This window comes from Carex rostrata, chromosome 23, assembly GCF_964058835.1.
Source record: "Carex rostrata chromosome 23, lpCarRost1.2, whole genome shotgun sequence".
Taxonomy (NCBI): domain Eukaryota; kingdom Viridiplantae; phylum Streptophyta; class Magnoliopsida; order Poales; family Cyperaceae; genus Carex; species Carex rostrata.
In genome coordinates, this window is record NC_135940.1 from 6,963,150 (window position 1) to 6,985,778 (window position 22,629).

General features: G+C 34.6%; 1 protein-coding gene across 6 annotated transcripts; it reads right to left on the reverse strand.

Annotated features, from left to right (window-relative positions):
* Positions 1 to 421: 421 nt before the first annotated feature.
* On the reverse strand, positions 422 to 18,982 carry LOC144574778 (RIBOSOMAL RNA PROCESSING 5). 6 transcript variants are annotated; one of them, XM_078324839.1, is made up of 40 exons: positions 18,613 to 18,982; positions 18,042 to 18,250; positions 17,469 to 17,606; positions 17,086 to 17,262; positions 16,412 to 16,505; positions 15,960 to 16,072; positions 15,730 to 15,852; positions 15,577 to 15,648; positions 15,395 to 15,487; positions 15,154 to 15,267; positions 14,925 to 15,047; positions 14,500 to 14,685; positions 12,708 to 12,782; positions 12,442 to 12,578; positions 11,935 to 12,069; positions 11,676 to 11,815; positions 11,517 to 11,582; positions 11,284 to 11,390; positions 11,078 to 11,158; positions 10,909 to 10,983; positions 10,721 to 10,822; positions 10,242 to 10,401; positions 10,000 to 10,130; positions 9,227 to 9,310; positions 9,024 to 9,124; positions 7,809 to 7,959; positions 7,393 to 7,467; positions 7,151 to 7,307; positions 6,449 to 7,049; positions 6,077 to 6,137; positions 5,796 to 5,941; positions 5,146 to 5,326; positions 4,520 to 4,618; positions 4,092 to 4,432; positions 3,532 to 3,708; positions 3,043 to 3,139; positions 2,799 to 2,954; positions 1,827 to 2,057; positions 1,662 to 1,745; positions 422 to 776 (listed from the first exon to the last, which is right to left on the reverse strand). In XM_078324839.1, exons 1-40 carry the CDS (start codon positions 18,788 to 18,790, stop codon positions 663 to 665), a joined length of 5,685 nt encoding a protein of 1,894 aa, XP_078180965.1. In that variant the 5' UTR covers positions 18,791 to 18,982; the 3' UTR covers positions 422 to 662. The 6 variants fall into 6 exon arrangements, with proteins under 6 accessions (XP_078180965.1, XP_078180963.1, XP_078180962.1 ...); XM_078324837.1 differs by having other exon boundaries at positions 6,449 to 7,052; XM_078324836.1 differs by having other exon boundaries at positions 6,449 to 7,055.
* Positions 18,983 to 22,629: the final 3,647 nt, after the last annotated feature.

A 22,629-nucleotide genomic window follows, 5' to 3' on the forward strand; every position in this document is an offset into this window, starting at 1 on the left:
AACACTTTTAGGCAAAAGTATAACACCGGCATTGAACTCCTAACGTCGATGTTGTTATAGTCCAAGCTTCAGCGTTTTAAGATATCAAACGAAAAACCTTCACATTTGGATTAAACGAGCAGGTTTTACCTTGAATTTGAGTAATACAATTTGCTATTCTTTTGATGATTACAAAATTTTGGATTGATAAACCTAAGAGAGTTATAAACTAATTCCATTCTAGTATGAACTATCAACGTTGATAAAGTGCTAGACCAATCCCAGCCAAGCAAGCAAGAATAAGTTGTATGAACAAAAATTGACTGCAAAATTCTTTTAATGAAATTATAGCTTGTAATCTGCTCACTGCATAAAAAAAGAAAAAGAAAAAAGAACGTAACCTGCAGCCGTTTGATCATATTGTCTACTTACTGAATACAAGTTTAAGGATAATAACAAACAAAATATAACAATTAAAAACTAAATTTGGAGAGCTCTCTTCAGTCCACTACAGCGTTATATGAATCGAATATAAATTAAACAAAATTTTCACTGAAAAATACAAAATTTCCTTTCGCAAAGGGGATCCCAGTTCTTCAAAATGGATCCCATCAAAATACGTGAAATGATTAGAAGCCGAAAGATTTCCGGGCTCTGCCTTAATGAATTGTCCTAATTAAACATTATTGTGAGGCCACCGAACTCTCCACATATTCCAATGCTTTTCTCTTTACATGCTCGATCCTTTCTTCATCTCCTTGGGATTTCTCAAAATCAAGGTACTTCTTGAATAAGAACTGCAGATAAACATAAAAGATCAAATCTAATTAGCAGCATAAATACAAGGATGCTAGCACCCAGAAATAAAAAGAGTAGCAGTTGCTTCCTGTACAAGGTCTAAACAATTATATCGAAGCACATAATTTGGTTGGAAGATTACAAAGCTTTTTGAACTCTAATGAGATAAGATGAATCTATATTTTTATTTTGAATCCACATTCAATTAATTAAAATGAGTTGTATTTTATTTTTCTCATTTATTAGAAAATAAAAATAAACCCACTAAAGAAATAAAATTGATTAAGAAGATCTAATTATTTTAGCCTTTCCTCGAATATTTTTTATTAAACTGAGGGTATGAACTATGAAGCAACTGGACAAGCATCAATTTTATTTAGGCTTAATTTACTCGTGCACAAGTGAAGCCCTATTGAATCCAATCTGATTTCTAAGGTTTTTCAAACAAAATATTTTAACTTTTCTAATTGGAGGTTTCGAATCAATGGAAAATAGGCTTATGGATTTATTGTTTTATGATGAGTAGTACTTCAATTTGTTTTTTAAAGGATTAAAAGGACTAGTCCCTGGTTCGGTTCCCAGAGGAGGAACTCTCGGCTCCGTTTTAGGATTAGTTTTGAATCCTTCGTTTTTAAAAGGAATAGTCCCTGGTTCGGTTCTGAGAGGAGGAACTCTCGGCTCCGTTTTAGGATTAGTTTTTAAATGGACTAGTCCCTGGTTCGGTTCTGAGAGGAGGAACTCTCGGCTCCGTTTCAGGATGAGTTTTTATTGATCTTCTTTTATTTCTGTTTTTCTTTTTCTCTTTTTTTTTAGACTATACTGACAAAACACACATTTGCATGGTGCAAGTGCTATTAATGAAACAACATAATCAAGTAAAAAACCTTCATCTTTTTCGCAGGAAGGATCAAAGAAGTAGCCCTCTCAAACAAAGCTCTAATAATTTCAACATCACCAAGTCTTATCTCCTGCAAAAGCATGACAAAAGAAAATAATTAATCAAAAAAAAAAAAAAAGACTAGGAAACAAACAAAACAGAATCAAATTACTTGATCAAGGTAGACACTCCAAAGATCGGTTCTCTTTGGGTATTCTCGCAATATTCCTTCAAACAAAGATCTGCCTCTCTCAGGAACACCACCCTTGAATTCTAAGATTGCCATCTGAGAGATGAATTTTATGTGCTTCTTTTGAGGCAAGCTCAGAAGAGCTCGTTTCACTATCACCTGGGTACAATCTTGGCCTTGCTTGAGGATGTTTTGGGCACTGCGTAACCACACCTAACATTCCAAGGATAGTTATCAGTAAATGTATTTTTTATTAAGCACTTAAACAGACAATTGACATGCAGGCTACTAATGTTTCTAACTGAGGCAACAATTGTGCACCAAATAATTAAAAAAGCATCATACAAATGTAACTAGAAGAGGGCTCAAATGCCTAGTCTTTCATGTCTCATCGTGCCTCATATCCTTTATCTCCATTTTTGAAATCCAAGCAGTCATCTGAAGCTATCAACATGATCTCCATATATAAATGTGCTTGGAGACCAAATTTTATATTTTTTTAGATAGGTACAAAATCACTGTTTTTGGATGGTCAAAAACTGAGATTTTTGTACCTAAAAAAATAGTAAAAAAATTCAAAAAATATAATTTGGCCTCCAAGCACAATTAATATGGAGATCATGTTGATCGTTCGGATTGACTATTTGGACTTTGAGAACGGATATAAAGGACGTGAGGCACGATGAGGTATGAAAGACACAAGGTATTTTAAACCTCCTCGTGTAACTATATCAAAAAAATTGTATACTGTACAAAAAGGGATATGGTGTCAAACGTACTGTGTGCATACACCCAGGGAAAAAAAAAAAAAGCAGTTTCATTAATAAGCAGCTATGCCAAAACTAATATGCATAACAATTAATAGTTGATTGTATGACAATATTTCCTTTCATGATGTATTCATATATAGTTGCAACTATTTTATTGAAATCACAAAACAAAACATATAGACACCTTGCATGAAGTTTTAAACTTCTTTGTCATTCTGGCAAGAAGTTCATCCGCTAGCTTGTGCTGTTCAGTTCTCTCATACATTCCAAGGAGAGCAAGATGCAACTTTTTTGGATCACACAACTGCAGTGCTCTCTGAAACGTCTTTTTGACAGCTTCCTGTAAATTGCCAAAAGAACCAAGTCATTATTTGCACCAGCCAAGTGAGGAAAATATATAACAATGACACAAAATCCCCTAATTTTACCTCAGGAGGATTTCCATATTTATTTTCTAAATTGAAGTATGCGACCCAAACATTCAGTTTTTCTTCCTCTTCTCTGATATTTATTGTTCTCAAGGCCCTTCACCATGAAAAGATAAGGAAGATCAAAATTAGTACGGAAGAATTGTAGAACACACTACATGTAACTAAATGAAGTATTAAACAACTTAGACCAATTAAGGTACTGTTCTAATCATGATCGGTACTCAGATAATGGCACATCGATAGCACAAGCTGGATTTGTATGGATCTCATAATTGTCTTGAAAGTATATAGAGCAGAATGAGAGCAACAATGAATAACAATGGAAAAATGAAGTAGTAATTGACTACTCTCAACTCAACAGTTGATTTATCATCGTGAATTGATACTTGTGAATCTCAAATTTTCTAATTTAACTCATTTGATTGTTTGTTTTGATTTCCTTCAGATGCAACGCTTTTGAGACAGTTTAATTGTAATATATGTTACCTTTCAGCAATTGAGCGTGCTTTCTCAACATCTGCCACATCCAACATGAATGCCATGTAATTGATCCAAACATAGCTGCTATTAGGTGAGCTCCGTACCAATTTCTCAAATTCCTCCTCACTCTTTGGAGCATCCTTCTTTAAAGATCTTTCCTCAGCAGCACTGATTTCAAGTTCCCTGTATGCAAGATAGTTAAGAGCAAATTTTGCAATCAGGGTCAGTACCAACTTGTACCAGACAGAAGTAAAGTAGTGATAAGAGGTATTTTACAAGGTAATTTGGGTAGAAGTTGCCAACTTGTGATTTTGAAGTTTTGCATAGAGATTAGACTTCATCACTACATGAGACCTCAAAATTGACAATAAATAAGCAAAAGATAAACCTAATCTCTATGCAAAACTTCAAAATTAACAATATAAAGCCAAAAGACAAACTGTGACGAGATGAATAATGGGTGATACCAGGTATAATGGTATATATTATCAGTATCTTACCTTTACATCAACCCTGGTCCTAGAGCAAAAATACCTAAAGATACATTAGCAAACTACTCAACAAACCTCTCTTCTTTTGCCTTCTTTTTCGCAAGTTTAATTTTCTTCTTGTTAGCAGCATCATCTCCACTCACAACAACTTTCTCAGAAGTAAGATTATCATCATTATCTGAGGAATCAGATTCATCCAATGACACTTGAAGAGGAGGGACTGAGGCTCTAGATTGTGCTTGGCTAAGTTCGGTGTCGCCATTTTCGTGTAATGATGTGAAACCCATATCAATATTGACCTCTTCATTAGCACAGGTATCATTTTCATTATTTTCTAGAACTATATCGCCGTCAGAACCATCTTCAAAGTAAGACTGTTTCATTCCAAGAGAAATTTTGTTCTTTGCCTCGTCGACCTGAGCACAAGGAAAAAATAAGTTTATATACATTGAAGCATACAAATATTCCATGCTATTAAAAGTATATTCAGGGAGACAATGTACCTTCAGAATCTTTGCCTTCACTCTATCACCTGCCTTGTACATTGCATGGAGGTCATCAATTGATTCATCAGATATCTCTGACACATGGCACAAACCAACCTGCATAAGCATTCAACTGATCACTCTTCCACACAAAATATTCTCTAGATTTAACTTAAAACTCTAGATGGCATATAAAATGCCTCATCTTTTCATTTATTGCACTTCAAAAATGTACACCCAACCCTGAAGTAAGGTATCCTCAAGCACAAGGTAGACACGGTATTGTGATTTCTCTATTTGAAGTAACATAATTTACTTGAGATAAAGAAACATCTTGTGCAAAAATTTAGATTTTTTTTTCACAAATTTTCATTTTCGAATTTTGATTTCTCTGTTTCTCTATTTACCTTTAGAAAATTCAGGCAAACGTACAATTACCTAAACTTTCCTTAATGTTTAATTTATGAAACAATGTTTCTACATATGGGGAATTTGGGTTGACACGCTGATAGTCTAGTGCTTACAATTTTATGATTTCAATAATTTGAATGCATGTTTCAGAAGAATTGGTGAAGTGCAACAACTGACGAATGAGGGGCTTATGTTCAATAAAGCCAAAGATAAATCTACATAACATAACATACCAGTTTGCTATTGTCAAGTGTTATAAATAAGCCATACAACTCAACCCTCCTAACATGTCCGTAAATCACAGCACCCACATGCAGATTGCTAAACCCAACACCATCTGCCTTTCTCATCTCCCTATTTATCTTCTTCAAGGTGACCTCAACTTTCTTTGATGAAGCTTCCACGGACATAACCCTGCATTAACACTCATTTGCATCAAGGGACTAGAACCACAAATCATTTTTTTCCCCTAAAACTTACAAGTAGCAGGAATTTCAAGCAGCCTTCTGCATTAAGGTGGTGTTTGGCTGAGGCCTAAACCATGGAATAAGGAGTTTAGGCATCAGTTCTCCCCCAAACACGGATTTATTAGGCCAGCCTAACTAGGCATAACTCTAAAATTAGGCCTCTAAATTTAAACCATCTCTCCAGGCGGCTTAAGAGTTAAGTCTCCCTACGGTCCCACTGTCAGCAACTATCCAATTTTTTGACCCTCACTACTTCTATAGTTGATAATATTTCTTAATAACTTAGGCCATGAAATAAATTTAGACCTCAACCAAAACATGAAAAGCTTCCAAAACTTTAGGCCTCAACCAAACACCACCTAAGGCCATAGATCTAAATTATCTTCTGGAAGCTAAATTTTGCAAATATTTCTTACTTTCCATGCACAAGCTTCCCAACAGGGAACGCCTTATCAGGTTTCTGAATGTACTCATCTGACAAGTGAGATATGAGTATGCGAGCATCTATAGTCCGAGAAAGCATGATGAAGCATCCTTTGGGGCTAACATTCTTCACATAACCCTGCAACAGTTTTGGAGGGGTTAAATAGTATTTTTATTGAGCTTCTGTTGTACACTCTTGATCACAACTTTTGAGAAGATATATATGACAAGAGATATATGGGTTACATGAGACTATAGGAACTGTCTCATATACCTGGACTTCCATATTAGGCTGTATGTCATCCATTGTCTGGGGCCTGTTGGTGTGAACTCCCCTGAGAAAATAAATAATTAAACAATATTAGAAACATACTGATTACTAATAAACTAAATCCAAACTATCTTTGGTGAGAGATCCTGAAAATAACTGGTGAAGTAAAAAAGCTGCCAACCTATAAGTGCCACTAGTAGTTTTCACAAAAAGAACAAAGGCAACTAAAGCTAATATTTGAAGTCTCAACAAAATGTATTATTTAGACCAACAGAATTATTCCAAGCACTGCACTACAGCCAGGTTTTATTATCCAGGTGTTCCAAGAATGTCAAAGATATAAAGCAAAGCAAGTTGATTGCAAATGGCACTTACACTCCAGAATCAGATTTGATGCCGAGTAAAGAAGCACGGAGAGATAAATCAACGTGCATTGTTCCCTCAGACGAGCGACTTATGTCCAGGATCTTAGTTTTAACAAACTGCCCTTCATGAAATCCAGTTAAAGGTTCGGGCACCAACTCATCAACAAGCTCGGTGTAGTGAACCCTCCCGTATAAATGCGGACCCACCTGTACAAGGAGCCCACCAACACCAGGTAGAAACTTCTTTATTCGCCCTCCAACAATATCGCCTTTCTTCAAGTTCTCAGAACTAGTAATATTTGCATTGTCCTTTGCAACTTGATTGACCGTGATAAGTCCAACAGAAGCAGGAAGAGGTTTCAATCTAACTAATCTCTTTTCTTTGTTTATGTTTATAATTTGTCCATTCACGGCTTGACCAACCCTGTACAGGTTTTTAAATTTTTCGAGTTCATTGGGTTCCGAAGAGGCATCGAGAATGAAAATATGAGCGGTAACACTTCTAGATATTGTTAGCCAGGCCCACTCTGTGTCTATTTTCATGACATATCCTCTAATGATGTCTCCGAGAGAAAAATTGAAATCTGATGCCGGAGGAGTAATCTCTTCATCTTCTCCTGGCAAACTCACAGCATAAATTAACTGACAAAAATTCAATCAGAGAAAAAAAAACCGAGTGACAAGCCTGTTAGGCATTATCATCAGAAAATACCTTGAAGCAAAGAAGGTCTAACTGACAATTCCAATAGGTTTGTTTTCCCGCCCCTCCCTGAGTGATCGACCTTGGCAATATTCCGTGCATGAAGCACCTGACCAATTCGATATTTACCAAATGGATTCTCCGCAAAATCATCAGATTTGTCTAGTACCTGCCACAGAGAAATTCGCCAAGCAAATAGATGATCAGACCAAAAAGAGAAAGGACCCAGTAATCGTACAGAGCTAACTAATTACCTCAGTTATATGGACTCTCCCTTGAAGCCCAGTTCCAAGTCTCACAATTAGTTCAAGTGGCTTGATCTCAACAATCTAAACAAGATTTGAATAAAAAAAATAATGAAAACATTGCTTAATCTCAACAATATATAACAAAGTTTTGATAATTAATAAAAAAAATAATAATAAAGGTTTTCCAAAACAGTTAAAAAAATATCGAGGTTGATAACTGCAATCAAGGTTTTCAGCAATTTCAGCAATCAAAAGAAGGCAATATATGTTTTGTCCTCGTTCAAGAGGATAAATGATCCACAACTTGGACGGTTTCTAATGAGAAAACCCTGCTTGCAGTTGGTAATTCGCAAAAGTCAATTATCATTACAGATGCTCCATGTCCCAAATAAAAACCAAAAAGAAAAAAAAACAACTCGGACCTCCCCTTCAACAGCAGATCCGACTTTGTAATTGGATTTCTTCGCCCTCTTCGAGCTAGACGCCCTGGATTTATCACTTAATGTTTTAAGGAGGAGAAGAAGCCTCTCAGACACATCAGTGCTTGGAAGAGCTCCAACAACAGCAGTGACACTAAAGATACAAATAGTCAAATCACATTCATCATAGATGCACAAAAGATCAATTATTACAAGAGATGCCATATCAACTATATCCAATACCACCAATTTTACTATGTACCAGTCAATATAGCTTTTTTCAAACCTTAAATTGAGATCATAATGAAATAGGGATTACAATGAGCTCTAGGCATTATGCTTCTCTAGGTTAGGGTTGAGAATCCTTGAACCAACTCACCGGTGAACCTGGCCACCACCCGACCCACATAATTCTGGGCAATTGGTTGATGGGCCAGATCTGGCTCAAGCATTTTTGGAAGCATAGTGGGTCCGTCAAATACATGCTAATGGGTCATGCCCAACCAGCTTGGATGATCTATTTATCCACAGCAACATAGACAGTGGACCCTCTTCTATAGACAAAAGCCCATTTTGTTCAGATAGAAGAAGAAAAGAAAGAAGCGGATTGAATTCCCCACATGTGGGAATCAAATTCTTCCCAACTGCAGTATAAACAACACTAACACCAGCAACCCACTAAGTGTTATGTCAAGTGTAGTATAATATGCAAGTAAACAACCTGCACATGCACCCTATTTTAAAACTTGCAAAACTTGGGTGCAGGTGCAGGTTGGTACCACCAGTGCAAAAAGATGACAATAATTGCTCCACGTGCTTTTGACCATTTCAGTTCAATTGAGTGTGCATTTCAGCTGAAAGAAGTGGTCATACTGCCTAAAAGAAGTATCAATTCCTGGGAATTCGAATAATGACTGAAAGAACATGTTTTGACCGAAATGTGTGACAGCTGTCAACAGCTTTTTTGAACTGAAATAGGCAAGTTTTCATTTGGATTCAATGAAATTGAATTCCAGCTGAAAGAACTGTTCATTCTAGGCTTAAAATGTATGTATTTTGGATACAAGGAGAACTCTAGTAGTAGTTATTAAAGCTGTAAAAAAAAAGTATTTCTGACAAGACTCTCGACCTGCCTATGCCGCCACCAAGTGGCTAGGTGCTTATAATCTGAATACAAACTACAAAGGAAAGCAATGACCAGAACTTGATATATGCTACCTTTGGCCAGGAGAATAGGACTTGTGAGGCAGCTTTTGCAAGTTGTAGTCGGTTATGGAAGCATACCCTATGGTGTAGCTGTATCCTGGGATTGAAAGCACCTGGGATGGGAAAACAAAACAGCTAAGAGAGAATAGCAAAAGGGAAGAATGAGGCAGCCTATTCTATAAAAATGCTGAAATTAATTCTCAAGGAATAATTACCAAATAATTCTCTTTGGCAATCTCCACAACTGCAATAACTTCCTCATGTAGCTCTAGGTCAGAGGTTGTGTTCCTACGGCGTTTCTGAAATGCACAACTAGTTTCAATATTACAAAAGATGCTGTAGGATAACAATAATTCAGTCAAATAACCAGAAGAGATACTAGTAACATTAATTTGATAAAAGCTAGTAATAAGAGTCATCTTTTTGTGCTTATATTCTAGGGATATGTCATCTCACATTCTTTTGGTCCTTCAAAAAAAATCTGATGCACCATGTAACATTATAATCAGAAGATGAAGTGTTAAAGTGGCATTGCCTATTTTGAATGAGGCTACGGTACTATGCATAGCGCACTTTGTTCTATACAATGGATCCACACCTTCATTTCCAAAGTCCAAATAGTCGATCCGAACCGTTGATCATGATCTCCATATGAAAATGTACTTGGCAATCAAATTTTAATTTTTTAAGGATTCTTTAAATTTTTTCTTATATAGGTACAAAATCACTTGATTTAAAGATTCTGGACCATCCGAAAATAGTGATTCTCTACCTATCTAAAAAATAGTAAAAAAAATTTTAAAAATGTAAAATTTGGCTTCCGAGCACATTTTCAAATGGAGATCATGCCGAGCGGTTCGGATTGACTGTTTGGACTTTAAAATAGAGATATGCATCCGTAGTACGGACCAAAGTGCGTTATGCATAGTACCGTAGCCTCACTCGCCTATTTAATGGTTTTATTAAGAAGCTGACTCGGAATACTGACCTTCTTTTGTGCACTGCTTGCTGCGCTAACCAGTTCAGGCTTACACGACAAATCTACTAGGCCATCAGACCTTGATATATCCAATACAACAGCTTTAACAGAAGATCCTTCCTCCAACTTCTCGCCACCAACTAAAAATACATTCTTGTTAGCATCTCTACTGCTGGATAAGTATAATTTAAGACAACAAAAAAAACCAGAAACCAAGAGCATATATACTGCTGGATAAGTAGAATGCTTACACTGATGATTTGCAATGAAACCAAGAGCATTACTATGGTCATTGAAGCTAACAATTACACCGAACTCTCTTGTAGCATCGACCTTACACTCAACCAAACTGCCGATACTGAGGCTCTTTATCCAATCTTGATCACCATTTGAACTCTGGAGTGTGGCTATCTAAAAAGAAAGACAAACCAACTGATTAAGAAAAATAAAACAACATGACATTTTGAAAGAAGAAAATATATGGATATAGATAAGAATCACTTGATGTATATAAACAAATCACCAATTAATTAATCTAAACCAACAATAGTGTTACCATACATCTAAATGTACAAAGATTTAAGTTTTTGTTCAAAATTTAAGATATCAATGAACTCAACCTTTCCCAGCAACATGCTTAGAGATATAAAACAAACAACCTTCCAGATGTAACATCACATGTAGGAGTATAAGAATATAAAGAAAAAGATTATGTTATTTGGGAACTAACTTTATCTTCAGTAAGGAAGTATCCTCGGATAAATGAGACATCCGAAGAGGAACAGAGGGATTGCTTCAAAGAAAGCTTGATCCTTCCAGATTCAGCATTTGCCTGTCACCGGATCATCAATAGATCAATTTAGGGTCTGAAGCATGTAAACTTAGCAAAAAAACAATCATTTTTTATGATTAACTCACATTCAGAACATGGCTTCGAACTGATTGTCCAGTATAGAAAGCATCCGTCAAATCTTCCACCTGTTCATCTGTTGCCTTTTGAAGCAAACATAGGATCATTTAGTTGTCTATATACAGTTTAAAAAAATATAGTTTAAAGTCATAAAGAAGGGAGAAGAACAGAACATACTATTGGCTTGGGGCAAAATCCAGTCAAATTCCCAAGAAAGCGAACAAAGCAACCGGTTTCAATTATGTTGGAGATGTAACCCTAACAAAGACACAAGAGCTATTTAGGTGACCATTATAAATAGGAAAGTACAAATATAAAGCTAAATTCAAGCAAAACTGAGAAGTGAATAAAGCAAAAAGAAAATCGGTAAAAAGATATCATACATGGACAGCAGCTCCTAAATGGATCTGTGAAATATCTGAAGGGATCTCACTTGCATAATGAATAAATGAATGCTTTGCAGACAAAATTAAACTATTTCCCTCTATATCTGCAATAAAAGGAAATACAAAATGGTTCAAGAAAATTGCAAATTATGCAATATAACAATACCAAAAGAATAACAGCAGCATTTGAAAATGATACATAGTCGCAGGTTTAAGAAGAGCTTCTGTACCAATGACTACCAGCTGATCAAATTTGTATCCAGGCTTCAAGACCTCCCTGAATGCAGAAGCTTGATCTGATAAATGTTAAAAACACCTTACATTTAATAAAGCAGATAAATATTAAATTCATCAATAGACATATATAATGAAAATCTTTCAAATTTTACCGTGATAGTCTGCCAGATGTTCATTGTAGATAGCTCCTTTGAAGCTTGCATTGACATTAACAATCACTGCTGAAGGGGTTACATGCTCCACAACTGCAGAAACAACAGTTCCCAAATTTGCATTCTCACCCTTGGGAATCCTGAAAATACAAGCTAGACTATTTACAAGTAATATATATATATATATCCAATTCATATTTTAAAAATGTAAGAACATTCAATAATATGGTAATAGTAAAAAGGATAGCTGTATGATAACCTCTTCGGAGATATAACAAAACTAATATTTATTCTCTTTGAAGCAGGTTTAGAACTATTTATTCTACACTTGACAACTTGGCCAACATGATACACACTCTCTGCTTCAATTCCAGGCTGCAAGTCAAGTTCTGACCTGGAGCAGAAGTAAAGGTAAAGAAAAATTAAACTTAAATTAGTATAATGGATTAAAACAACTAAGTAGGATAAAAGCACCAAGGGAGAGTGTGAATGCTATTGCAATATGCACATGCAAAAGATACCAAATAAGATTTTGAAACTTGCTTCAGAAGCCACGTGATCCGCAAGGAAGATTTTTGCTATTATGTAGTATCCACAATAGCAAAATACTACATAATAGCAAACCAAACTAAAAAATCTTGTTCTAGCTATTGCGAGCAGCTTTGCACTATGGCCATCTCAGACTTATACATTAAAACTCACACTCTCATCTCTCATGAATGCATGAAAAAATCCAGAGGAAAAAGGAAAACGTGAAGAAACTAACCTGGGAACAAACCCCTGCACCCCATTATAAAATTTCACGAAGCAACCATGCTTTTCAATTTTTGAAATCCATCCATGTGTCACTAGTCCTTCAGTTGCATCTGCATAAGAAGCAAGAATATCGAGCTTCGATTTGACCTAAACATAAATTGCAGAAAGTTCTTATGCTGTTAGCCACAGGTACCTCCGTACCTTTAAGCCAAATTATGGTAAACAATTGTTCACATGTTTTAGTCTGATAAAAAGAAAGAGAGAAAGAATTCATACAAGTGTCTTCTTGTGTGTCACTGTTATTCTCTTGGATTTGCAGCCCAAGACTTTGAAAGACAACTGTGCTCCAACCTAGCAAGTAAAATGTCGAGAAAACTCTATTATTTTAGAAATAGAAGCGTTTTGTCAATTCTGCCATTGCCGTCAACCTTTTCTTGTATATTTATTGTTTTTACTTATAGTAATTAATAATTAATCAACTATTTAATTATCCACCATCGCTACTACTGTAGCTGCTTTTATTATTGAATACTGAGCAAGAATAATATGGAATACTCCATACTCAAAAAAGGAAAATTCGACTTTGAAATAGATTTACAAAAAATCACTCGGATCACTAAGGATTTTATTTCCTAAAAAATAGGTCCTAACAAACTACATTGGCTTTATCATTGTTGTTGATTTGTTGTCATTGTCACTATCATTATTATCATTTCTAGTTTTGCTATAGGTTAAGATCGACAGTCTATATAATATCCATAAACAACAACAACCAAGCCTTTAGTCCCAAACAATTTGGGGTAGGCTAGAAATGAATCCCAATCATAATCATAAAGTAGATAGTTATAAAATAGTAATAAAAATAACAATAATAATAATAATAATAATTATTATTATTATTATTATTATGATAATAATAATAATTATTATTATTATTATGATAATAATATTAATACGAGAATGGCCAAGCTCAAAACGTTTTTTCCTAGCCCCCGGAACAAACGACTTGGTTTTTCGATTTTCAAAGTCCAAACAGTCGATCCAAACCGTTAGATGTTCAATCTTATATTAAAATGTGCTTGGAGACCAAATTTTACATTTTTTGGAATTTTTTTACTATTTATTAAGATTGTTTGAAAACCGCTGTTTTGCAATAGTGCAGAATTTTAATAAAAACAACGATTTTTAAACCATTTTAATAAATAGTAAAATAATTCCAAAAATTATAAAATTTGGTCTCCAAGCACATTTTAATATAGATTGAAAATCTAATGGTTTGGATCGACTGTTTCGACTTCAAAAATCGAAAAACCGAGTCATTTGTTCGAAGGGTTAGGAAAAAAACGTTTTGAGCTTAGCCATTCTCATAGTAATAGTAGTAATAGTAGTAGTAATACTAATAGTAATAATGGTATCAATAAGAATAGTAATAATCCTAATACTAATTATATTATGCCTAAACTATAGATCGTAGGGGTCAAAAAAGTCCTAAATATAACATCCATAAACAAGGTATAAATTAAAAATCCGACATTAGAGGCACAATCTATATGGCAAACATATTAAGTAAATAAAGTGTTGGGGTTTGATGTATATTTTACATTCATGGTGTGTTTAAATGAAAAGGTGGAATACTTGGGTTAACAGCTAATCCAAGGCCGCTAACCCAACATTTTGTTGGAATAACGGAATAGCCGCTAACCCAAGAGAGAGAGATTGCATTGGGAAATGGGTCCAAACTCAGAATAGGGAATCCGGGCTAGCGCTGACCCAGGAATACCACTATTCTGGACCATCCAAACGCGACCTTCAGTTGAGCTTCTCAACAGTGTAAACTTGGTCATTCTTGACACATACCAAATGATTACTAAGTTGTACAAAAGTTCATAGGTAAACTATTTACAAGTCCAACACAGCACATAAACTTACTTTTACATTGCCAAGCTTTGATTATCAAGGTTTTGGGGGATTGACTATGTCACATTTATTGTTGGCATCATCATTACTATGATTAATTCGGGTACCTAGATGCTATGAAGTTGTTCCATTATACTTGGAGAAACAGTACCTGAAATTTCTTAGGTGGCTTGACTATGTCCAGTTCTGACATGTGTGGAAGCGGGCAGAGTGCCTTTACACCACTGGAGAATTGCACGATTGCACCAAAACTGTCCACAACTACAACCTTAGCCTTCACTTTCATACCAGGCTTGACATCAGAATGTGTGAACACAGAATTTTCAAAAGCACTAGCCTACAAAGCAATCATCAAAACCAAAAAAGACAATTCCATCACCACTCCAAAAATAAATCAACTCAACTGCATGACAACAGTACAAAGAAGATGTCACTTGAATAATGTTAGGCATAGGCTAAATCGAGAAACATACAACCCCCAGGAAAATCCACAATTATTTTATTAAATTTTATAGCTTGCATGCAAATGAACAGACAATCATACAGTTAGCAATTGAGAGAGAGAAAGACAAGTACTTTTGAGGTCCCAATTGCTACTCCTTCCAAATGTCGAAATGCCAGAACGCGAACTCGTAAAAGACTATTTTCCTTAAATTTTTTCTCCAGCTTTGAAGTTTGTTCATCAGAGATTTCATTCATCTGCTAATTGATAAGGTTAAAAAATGTTAACCTGCCTCCAAGAAGCAAAACTTGTAGTTAATATAATGTTCAAATGCCACTGTGAATGTACAATACCAAAACATACATTGATATATGCTGGTGAAGGAGCTGGGGAAGAAGGTATTTCAACAAGGAGACCGATTCCTTTGTCCACCCTCACTACTCGGGACTCATCATAAATCTCTCCAATTTTAATGTTCTGCATAGATAAATAAAATGAGTAAAAGTGGTATCCACAGAAATGTTGCAAAAGTACTCATTTCAGGCTTCCGAGATATAAGATTACTGATTACTCAAGGTAAACATTTCACATTAGCAAAACTTACAATTGAGGGTAATTTATTCAGAACAAGCTCTGTATTTAATGTAAGGCCAACAGCTCTAGTAGATGGATCAATAAACAATATTCGAGCAACAACCTGAACATAGAAAACATAACAAGTTATATAAAATGTTGTTACATGGAGATATAAAGGTGATACATCACTATCTTGAAGATAACATCTACCTTTTTGTGCTGACTGTACTCATCTTTCCACCTTCCGGAGGGAAGGTTATTAGGCAAATGGAAAAGATCCACCTGTACAAAAGCAATTGTTTCAAACCATCAGTTTAGCCTCAGAATAGTTTTATAAAACCAAATATAACGGTGTAAGCTTACAGTTCCGGTAAAATAAGTTAGGAAGGACAACATTATCCCATTCTCAAGAATAGATGTAACACGTGCATTGACCATCATCCCAGGAATCAAGTGATCAATTGAAAGACCTTTTATATCCTTCGTCTACAAGTAAATATCAAGATCAAAATATCATCAAATATCAATAGGCAGTAATGATGCAAGTCCGATTAAAAAAAAAAAAAAAAAAAAAAAAGATATGCCAAACATACAAAACTCTTGGCAATCAACTCTGGATCGGAGCTCAGTTGAACAATTGATCGGAATTTATCAACCCCTTTAACAACACATTGCATTAGTTGTCCACTCTTCATGTTGCCTTCACCTTCGGAAAACAGTAAAAAAAAATATATATATTACATAAGAGGTGTTGTTAAAAAATTAAAATAAAAGAAACAAACAAACAAGAAGCAAAATAGGAACCCAGGAACTTTGATCATTGCATGAATATGCAACTCGTGAATGTATTGTTAATAGTCAAGACATAGCAACAACTGGCAATTCTCTCAAGCCAGATGCTTGGAGCTAATTACTATGAACAATTAAATTAAATTAATTAGTGATGTTGAACATTTCCAACTGCAGCTCCAAGGGTGTAATCCTTGGTGACATGAAATGCTCCTGCTTTTGCAACACTTGCAAATGAAATTTATTGATAGCGTACCTTCTTTTCTTGGCATAAATCCACCAAATGCTGAAGGTCCGAAATGAAGAATGTAACCATGATCCTCAACACTCTTTACCTGAGCAGTAAGAACCTGAAAAGCAGAAACAAAATCAATAGTGTAAAGTACTAATGCAGTAATACATCACAAACTGTAAGTTAGATTAAAATATAAACAAAGATCAAAAAGCACATTCATCAGCTCCAGTCAAGATAATGTCCATACATGGTTGTGACTAGTGACGGGCAATTATCAATTGATTTAAAAAAGAATCCAGGTAAATATTTCTTCTTTGTAGAAAGCTTATAGATTAAGAATTTCTAAAATCCAGGAGCTCGCAAAATATGTAAGAACAACATGTCAAAAATATTTGTGTACTATACCAGATAATGTGTATCTGGTTCTTTCATCCAGTCTAGAGCTTTTTGTGGTGAGATTTTACTGTACGCTTTGTAATCTCATTTTGGGGTAATCTGGCTGCTAAAAACTAAGATGTGTGTGTGTGTGGCTGGTGGGTGTGGGGGTTAGTGTAGAGACAATCTTCTTTTGTAAATATGTATAAACTTATGGATTCCAATACAAACAGTGGCACCAGAATACCACTTTTTTCAAAAAAAAAAAAAAAGGCAAAAATATTTACATTATGCAGCTCAACAAATTTTAAAGAGCTTACCATTCCTTCCTGGATGGCATCCAAGGAAAGGCCCTTGTGCACCAAGCTTAGCCTCAAACTTATCCATATTCTTTTGCTTCCTTTACCGTCTTTTTTATCATCCTCCACCTTCACCACGACACAAGGAAGCAGCTGGCGCACATGAGCAACTCGTCCAAAAATGCCTGTTTCAGTATCCTGACAGGTTTTTCAGGAGAGGGGGCAAAAAAAAAAAAAGTCCAACTAAAATTAAAATATAGGTCACAGAAGTCGATCAACCTAAAGAGGCCCCGCACTGCCAAATAAAACGAGGCACCATCTTTCTGTTATAAAATACCTCCACGTGACATGCTATGCCCTATTTAGGTTAAAGGCTCGTATAAATAAATGCTGGAAAATCATACCTTTTCAGTTTCTACCAGTATGTCGGATATTTCGTCAGCATGAACAAAACCTTTTAATCCACCTGGAAGACTGATGACAAGATCCTTTGGGTTTACTTCAACGACTACTCCCCAAAACCTCATACCAGGTTTCACATTCTGAACCAAAAATTACTTGTCAGAAAAAATTACATGCAAGAGGCATAAAATAATATATATGAATTAGTAAATAATGTGGTTTATTCCTGTGCGGGTTATTTATTACAGAGCAGCCACTTGCATGTAGTTCAATCTTTTAATTGTTGTTACCTCCTAAATCAGCATACTACATATCCCAAGTACATACCTCTATCTAGCAGTAACTGCAAATTACCCTACCCCGGACATATCTGCATTGGACGTAGCTTATTAACATTGTAACACGGGTAACTTAACCAAACCAAAGTTTAATCCAAAAATAAAAGAATAGGAAAAATACCCACGAAGGTTAGTACACTATGAATGACCAAATTATCACCACAAAGGACATCCAAAAATCCGCCTGGGTAAAAAAATCCACCAGAATGAAATCTATTAAGGGTTCAAAAATGTTACCTTTAAGGTTATCCTGTTAGCGAACCTAGGTAGCTTTCCAGTTACTCCTTCACCAAAAAGTGATCCCAAGTCTTCTTGTGTCTCGGGTCCTTTTGTTCTCCTATCCCTCTTCCCTTTTCTCCCAAATTGTCTCTCTTCCCTCTCAAAATCTGCCTCAGCTTCAGCTCTGGCTTCAGCCACCTCATGTCGGCTTAATAGGCTAGCCCCTCCTGTTTTACGCCAGAAATTATGAATTAAACTACTCTGAACTGTTCAATTAAGCTCCTGTTCTAATCCATAATAAAAAAATTTAACCAAAATTAACCCAAGTACAGCATTACATATCCTCAACTCAACTAAGCAACAAAAGAACTGCAGCAAAAATGAAACAAAATTTCCGGTGTAACAAGCAGCAGTGACGTACTGATCCAATCCTCACTTTGAATCAAAATTCTAAGCTCAACCTTGCATTAAAACTTCCGATTGTGTATTTTTACCTACTACAAGTCTACAGCTTTCCTATTCCTACAAACAGTCAAGATTTACGCCAAAACAACGAGATAGAAAAGAAAACGTCGTAGCATCAAATTACCTCTGGGAAAATCCGGGTCATCGTCCTGAAGGAGCAAGGAAGAAGGCAAATCCTTGGAAGCCTCCTTTTTGCCATCCTCCTTTCTCGATTTTTTGAAGGACTTATAAGGCTTTGGTACTTCCTTTGGGTTTCTCGCATGGGGCATCTTCTTCTTGTTCTTCTCGATTCCAGGTACCATTAGGATATTGCTGTCGGAGAAAAAAAAAATCACTGTTGTCGAGGTCGAGGTCGAGGTCGGGTGGCACGGGGCTTGCGCGTAACAAAGGGATGGGTAGCACACTAGCACGGGGGTCGGCGAAGCATCGGGGTTTAGGGTTTATTTGTTTTCCTTTTTTTTCGTCGAAAATTGAAAGATGAAAAAATGTCAAGCGGGCCACGTCAAATGGGCAAAAACGAGAAGCGAAAGAGTGTTGAAGTATGAAGCGGAAAATAAATGGGCCGAAGCCCATTTGCATTTCACAGAAATCACTTCCGAAGTTCTGATTAACACCCTGTTTGGATGGAGAGTAGCGGAAGAGGTGAAGAACAGGAAGGAATATTTAGATGACTAATGAGAAAAAATAATTTTTTTTTTCCGTCTTATTTCTTATTTGATTGATTAAAATTTAGAAAGTTAATAAAAAATTCGATGACTGTTGTAGGATTGTGACCAAAAATTGTATGATAATTATATAAGTGAGATATATGATTAGGCATTTGTGTTATTTTTTTTTAAATTGCAACAAAATTTATTTCCATCTGTTGCACTCTAAATTGGGAAGGAAACAATTCTATTTATTACAATGACACTAAATCTTTCACCTCCGACATAATTTTGTCAACCAAACACAATTCGACGAAAAGTTTTATTTTCTTTCCATTTCCTCCCTTTCTCTACTCTCCTTCCAAATGAGGTGTAAAAAGAGGAAACGGTACGCTCGAGTATCTCAGCATGTCCTATAAGCTATAACTCAACTTTTGAGTTGATAGATTTACGAACCATATTTTGTTTTTTAAAAAAAAAAAAATTCGCAGAAGCTACAAAATCGTGAGAGGAAATTAAATTATCGACCTTTAAGTAACCAATAATTTTAAGATTTTTCTTATAGTTAACTATGCTACTTCCTCTTTCTCTCCAAGGAGAAAGATTTTGCATAATTTTTGCATCGTGCTTTAATAAATTATTTTTAAGTAAAGATTTTACATTTTTTTTTTGTATGTGCTTTGATTGCTTGTTACGATTGTTTCTTTTGTGTGTTTTTTATTTCTTCATTTGATCCGCAACGTATTTAACAAAATTATCTGCGAAACCTCTCCAACAACGAGTTCGGACCACTCAATCGTAAAAAGAGGGCTGATAATCTTGACATGCAAACCCAAACACAAGCATGTTTAAATTAAAATAACAAGTCAAAATGGCCCAAATCGAATGAATTAGAAATATTAGCTAATTACTAAATACAAAAATACGCAAATCTGAATTTTTCAAATTCAAATTGAAGCGATCCAAAATTTGTATAAGATCTAACATGGACAGTTATCGTGATAAGAATTAAGCCAAACCGAAACTATATAACACCTAAACAAAAAGAGAAATGTTATGATCCCGAGCTATCATATCCAAGTACGTCCTCTAAGTAGTTTAATAAAAAAAATTCTTTCAATACTGTTTAATTTCTATTTCCAGCGCTAATATCCAGACATTTAAAGTTATATTTATAACATTTTAAAATGTTATTTGCAAGTATATAAACATATATCTAAAAGCATTTCTAAATAGTTTTAATTCTCAACTACTTTTGTCTTAAAGCCAAAATTTAAATAAGACAAAAGTAATAACTTGGTTTTTTGATGCATTCTATATTAAAACTAGGCTAAAATACGAGAAATTTGGCATAATTTTTGAGGTCAAACTCTAATTAAAAGTGTATATAATTGAGGCTTATCATTTATACGTTTTATTCTATAGAAGTATAGATTTAAAGTGTTATTAATGAGGTTTATATGCTGAATTTTTTTTATAAACCATAATTAATAAATGAAAATTTATTGAACCAGTATGATTTTTTTTTTTAAAACCACAAAGACCGAATTGTCAATTCGGTCTCCTCATTTTGCTTTTTTTCAGACCGAATTGCCAATTCGATCTCACCCTTTTTTTCACTTTTCCTCTTTTTTTTTTTGTGGCTGACGGTGTACATTTTTTTTTTCTTCCAAATCGAATGGCCATTTCAGTTTCTTTATTTTTTTCCTCCAGATCAAATGGCCATTTCGGTCTTACCATTGCTACAAGTAACGTGTCAATTAAGAAACAAGCAATATGTGATGTGATGTCAATCAACCTCATTGCACGCCTGTGAACAATTTAATGCTGATATTCTGATATTATGTGATTCTTTGTGCCAATGACATAAGATAGCATCTGTGTTCCAAAACATGAAAATTAATTGGCAAGAGCGGTGATTAAAACAGTTTTCCAAAACATGAAAATTAAAAATAAAAGCATGATAGTTTTCTACGTGAAGAACAATTTTTTTTGTCACATCCTTGTTATAGATAAAACATAAATTATTATACTGCAATTATAGGATCAAAATTGCACCAAGTAATAATTTAATCATTAATAATACGTATTTTAGTTTCAATCAATCAATACGTTTAAAAAATAAAATTACAATAAAAAAATTAGTTTAATTGACATTGAACGTGGTAATGAAATTATTAAGTTATTTAGTATATATGAAAACATTTCCTTAAATGGATTTGCATTTTTCATACAGTTAATGATCGATGTGTACAAAAAAAATCATCTCGACAACATAAATCTAACTATATTCACTTCTGATATTATGGATTATTTTATAACAATACCATATTTTTATAAGTCAAGTTTTTGTGAACTTTCTAAAATGTCACTAGATGGTTTCAATGTAGAGGTCATAGATGATGGCTAATTTAGATCCACATAATATCACTAGTATTCATTAACGCCATTTTGTAAGTATACATCTTTTTCCAAAAGTAGCTTCCCTGCATTGAATATCCCTCTCATTGGTAGATTTAACATAGGGATGACGTGGCTGCCTAGGAGTAGTGGTGATCCACAATAGGATAGAATGAGGAATTTTTTGGAGACCGAATCCTTCATTCGATCTTTCTAATACATTTAATTTATAAAAAGTTTATATCTATTTTGAGAATTATTTGCGAAAAACAATCATTAAATAAATTAAAGTTTTTATTTTTTTTTCAAAAATAGATACAACTTTTTAAAAATTAAATGTACTAGAAAGATCATAATATTTTTTGTATTACCTAGAAGTGAATTTTGAACCGGGATCAATAACTCAGAATCTAAGTATTTTTATTATTTTCCAATAACACATAAATAAATATATTAATTTTTCTTACAGCCACGAAAAATCCGGCCTGAAAAATATTGATCCGGGTTATTTGTTGCAGTCTTTCTAATAAATCAAATTATATTGTATTTCATCTATTTTCAAAGAAATATATTCAACATTTCTAATATTTTAATACAAAAAAAAAAGCAAAAGCAAAATCCAGTGTGGCCGCTGCCCCAAAAGCGGCCCAAATAAGCACCCGTTTCCTCTCGCAGCGGCCCGGTTCCAGCTGCCTGCTTCCCTTGACAGGGGCCATGCGAATTATATAAATTCCGACCCAGATTGGTGTTTTGGTTTATCAATTTTAATAAAATGGTATTTTTAAAAATTTCGGTGTTACACTGTCATTATAATTTTACTTCAATTAATTTTAAATTCCCATTAAACAGGTTGGATTGTCGCTATCCTTTCCTCGACCAATGAGAAGTATTACACGTGGCAATACAAATGATTTCATTTTTTTTTTTTCAAATATTTTGGTCACTTGGTTCTCAGCAAATTGGATCCAACAATATATAGTTTTGTTTCAGCCTTTCAATTTCAACGAAAGAAACTTGCACAGAAGAGCTTTTGTGAAATTTCTAGAATGTTTATAAAATTACAGAGTGAGAAGAGAACGCAACAAAAATAAATA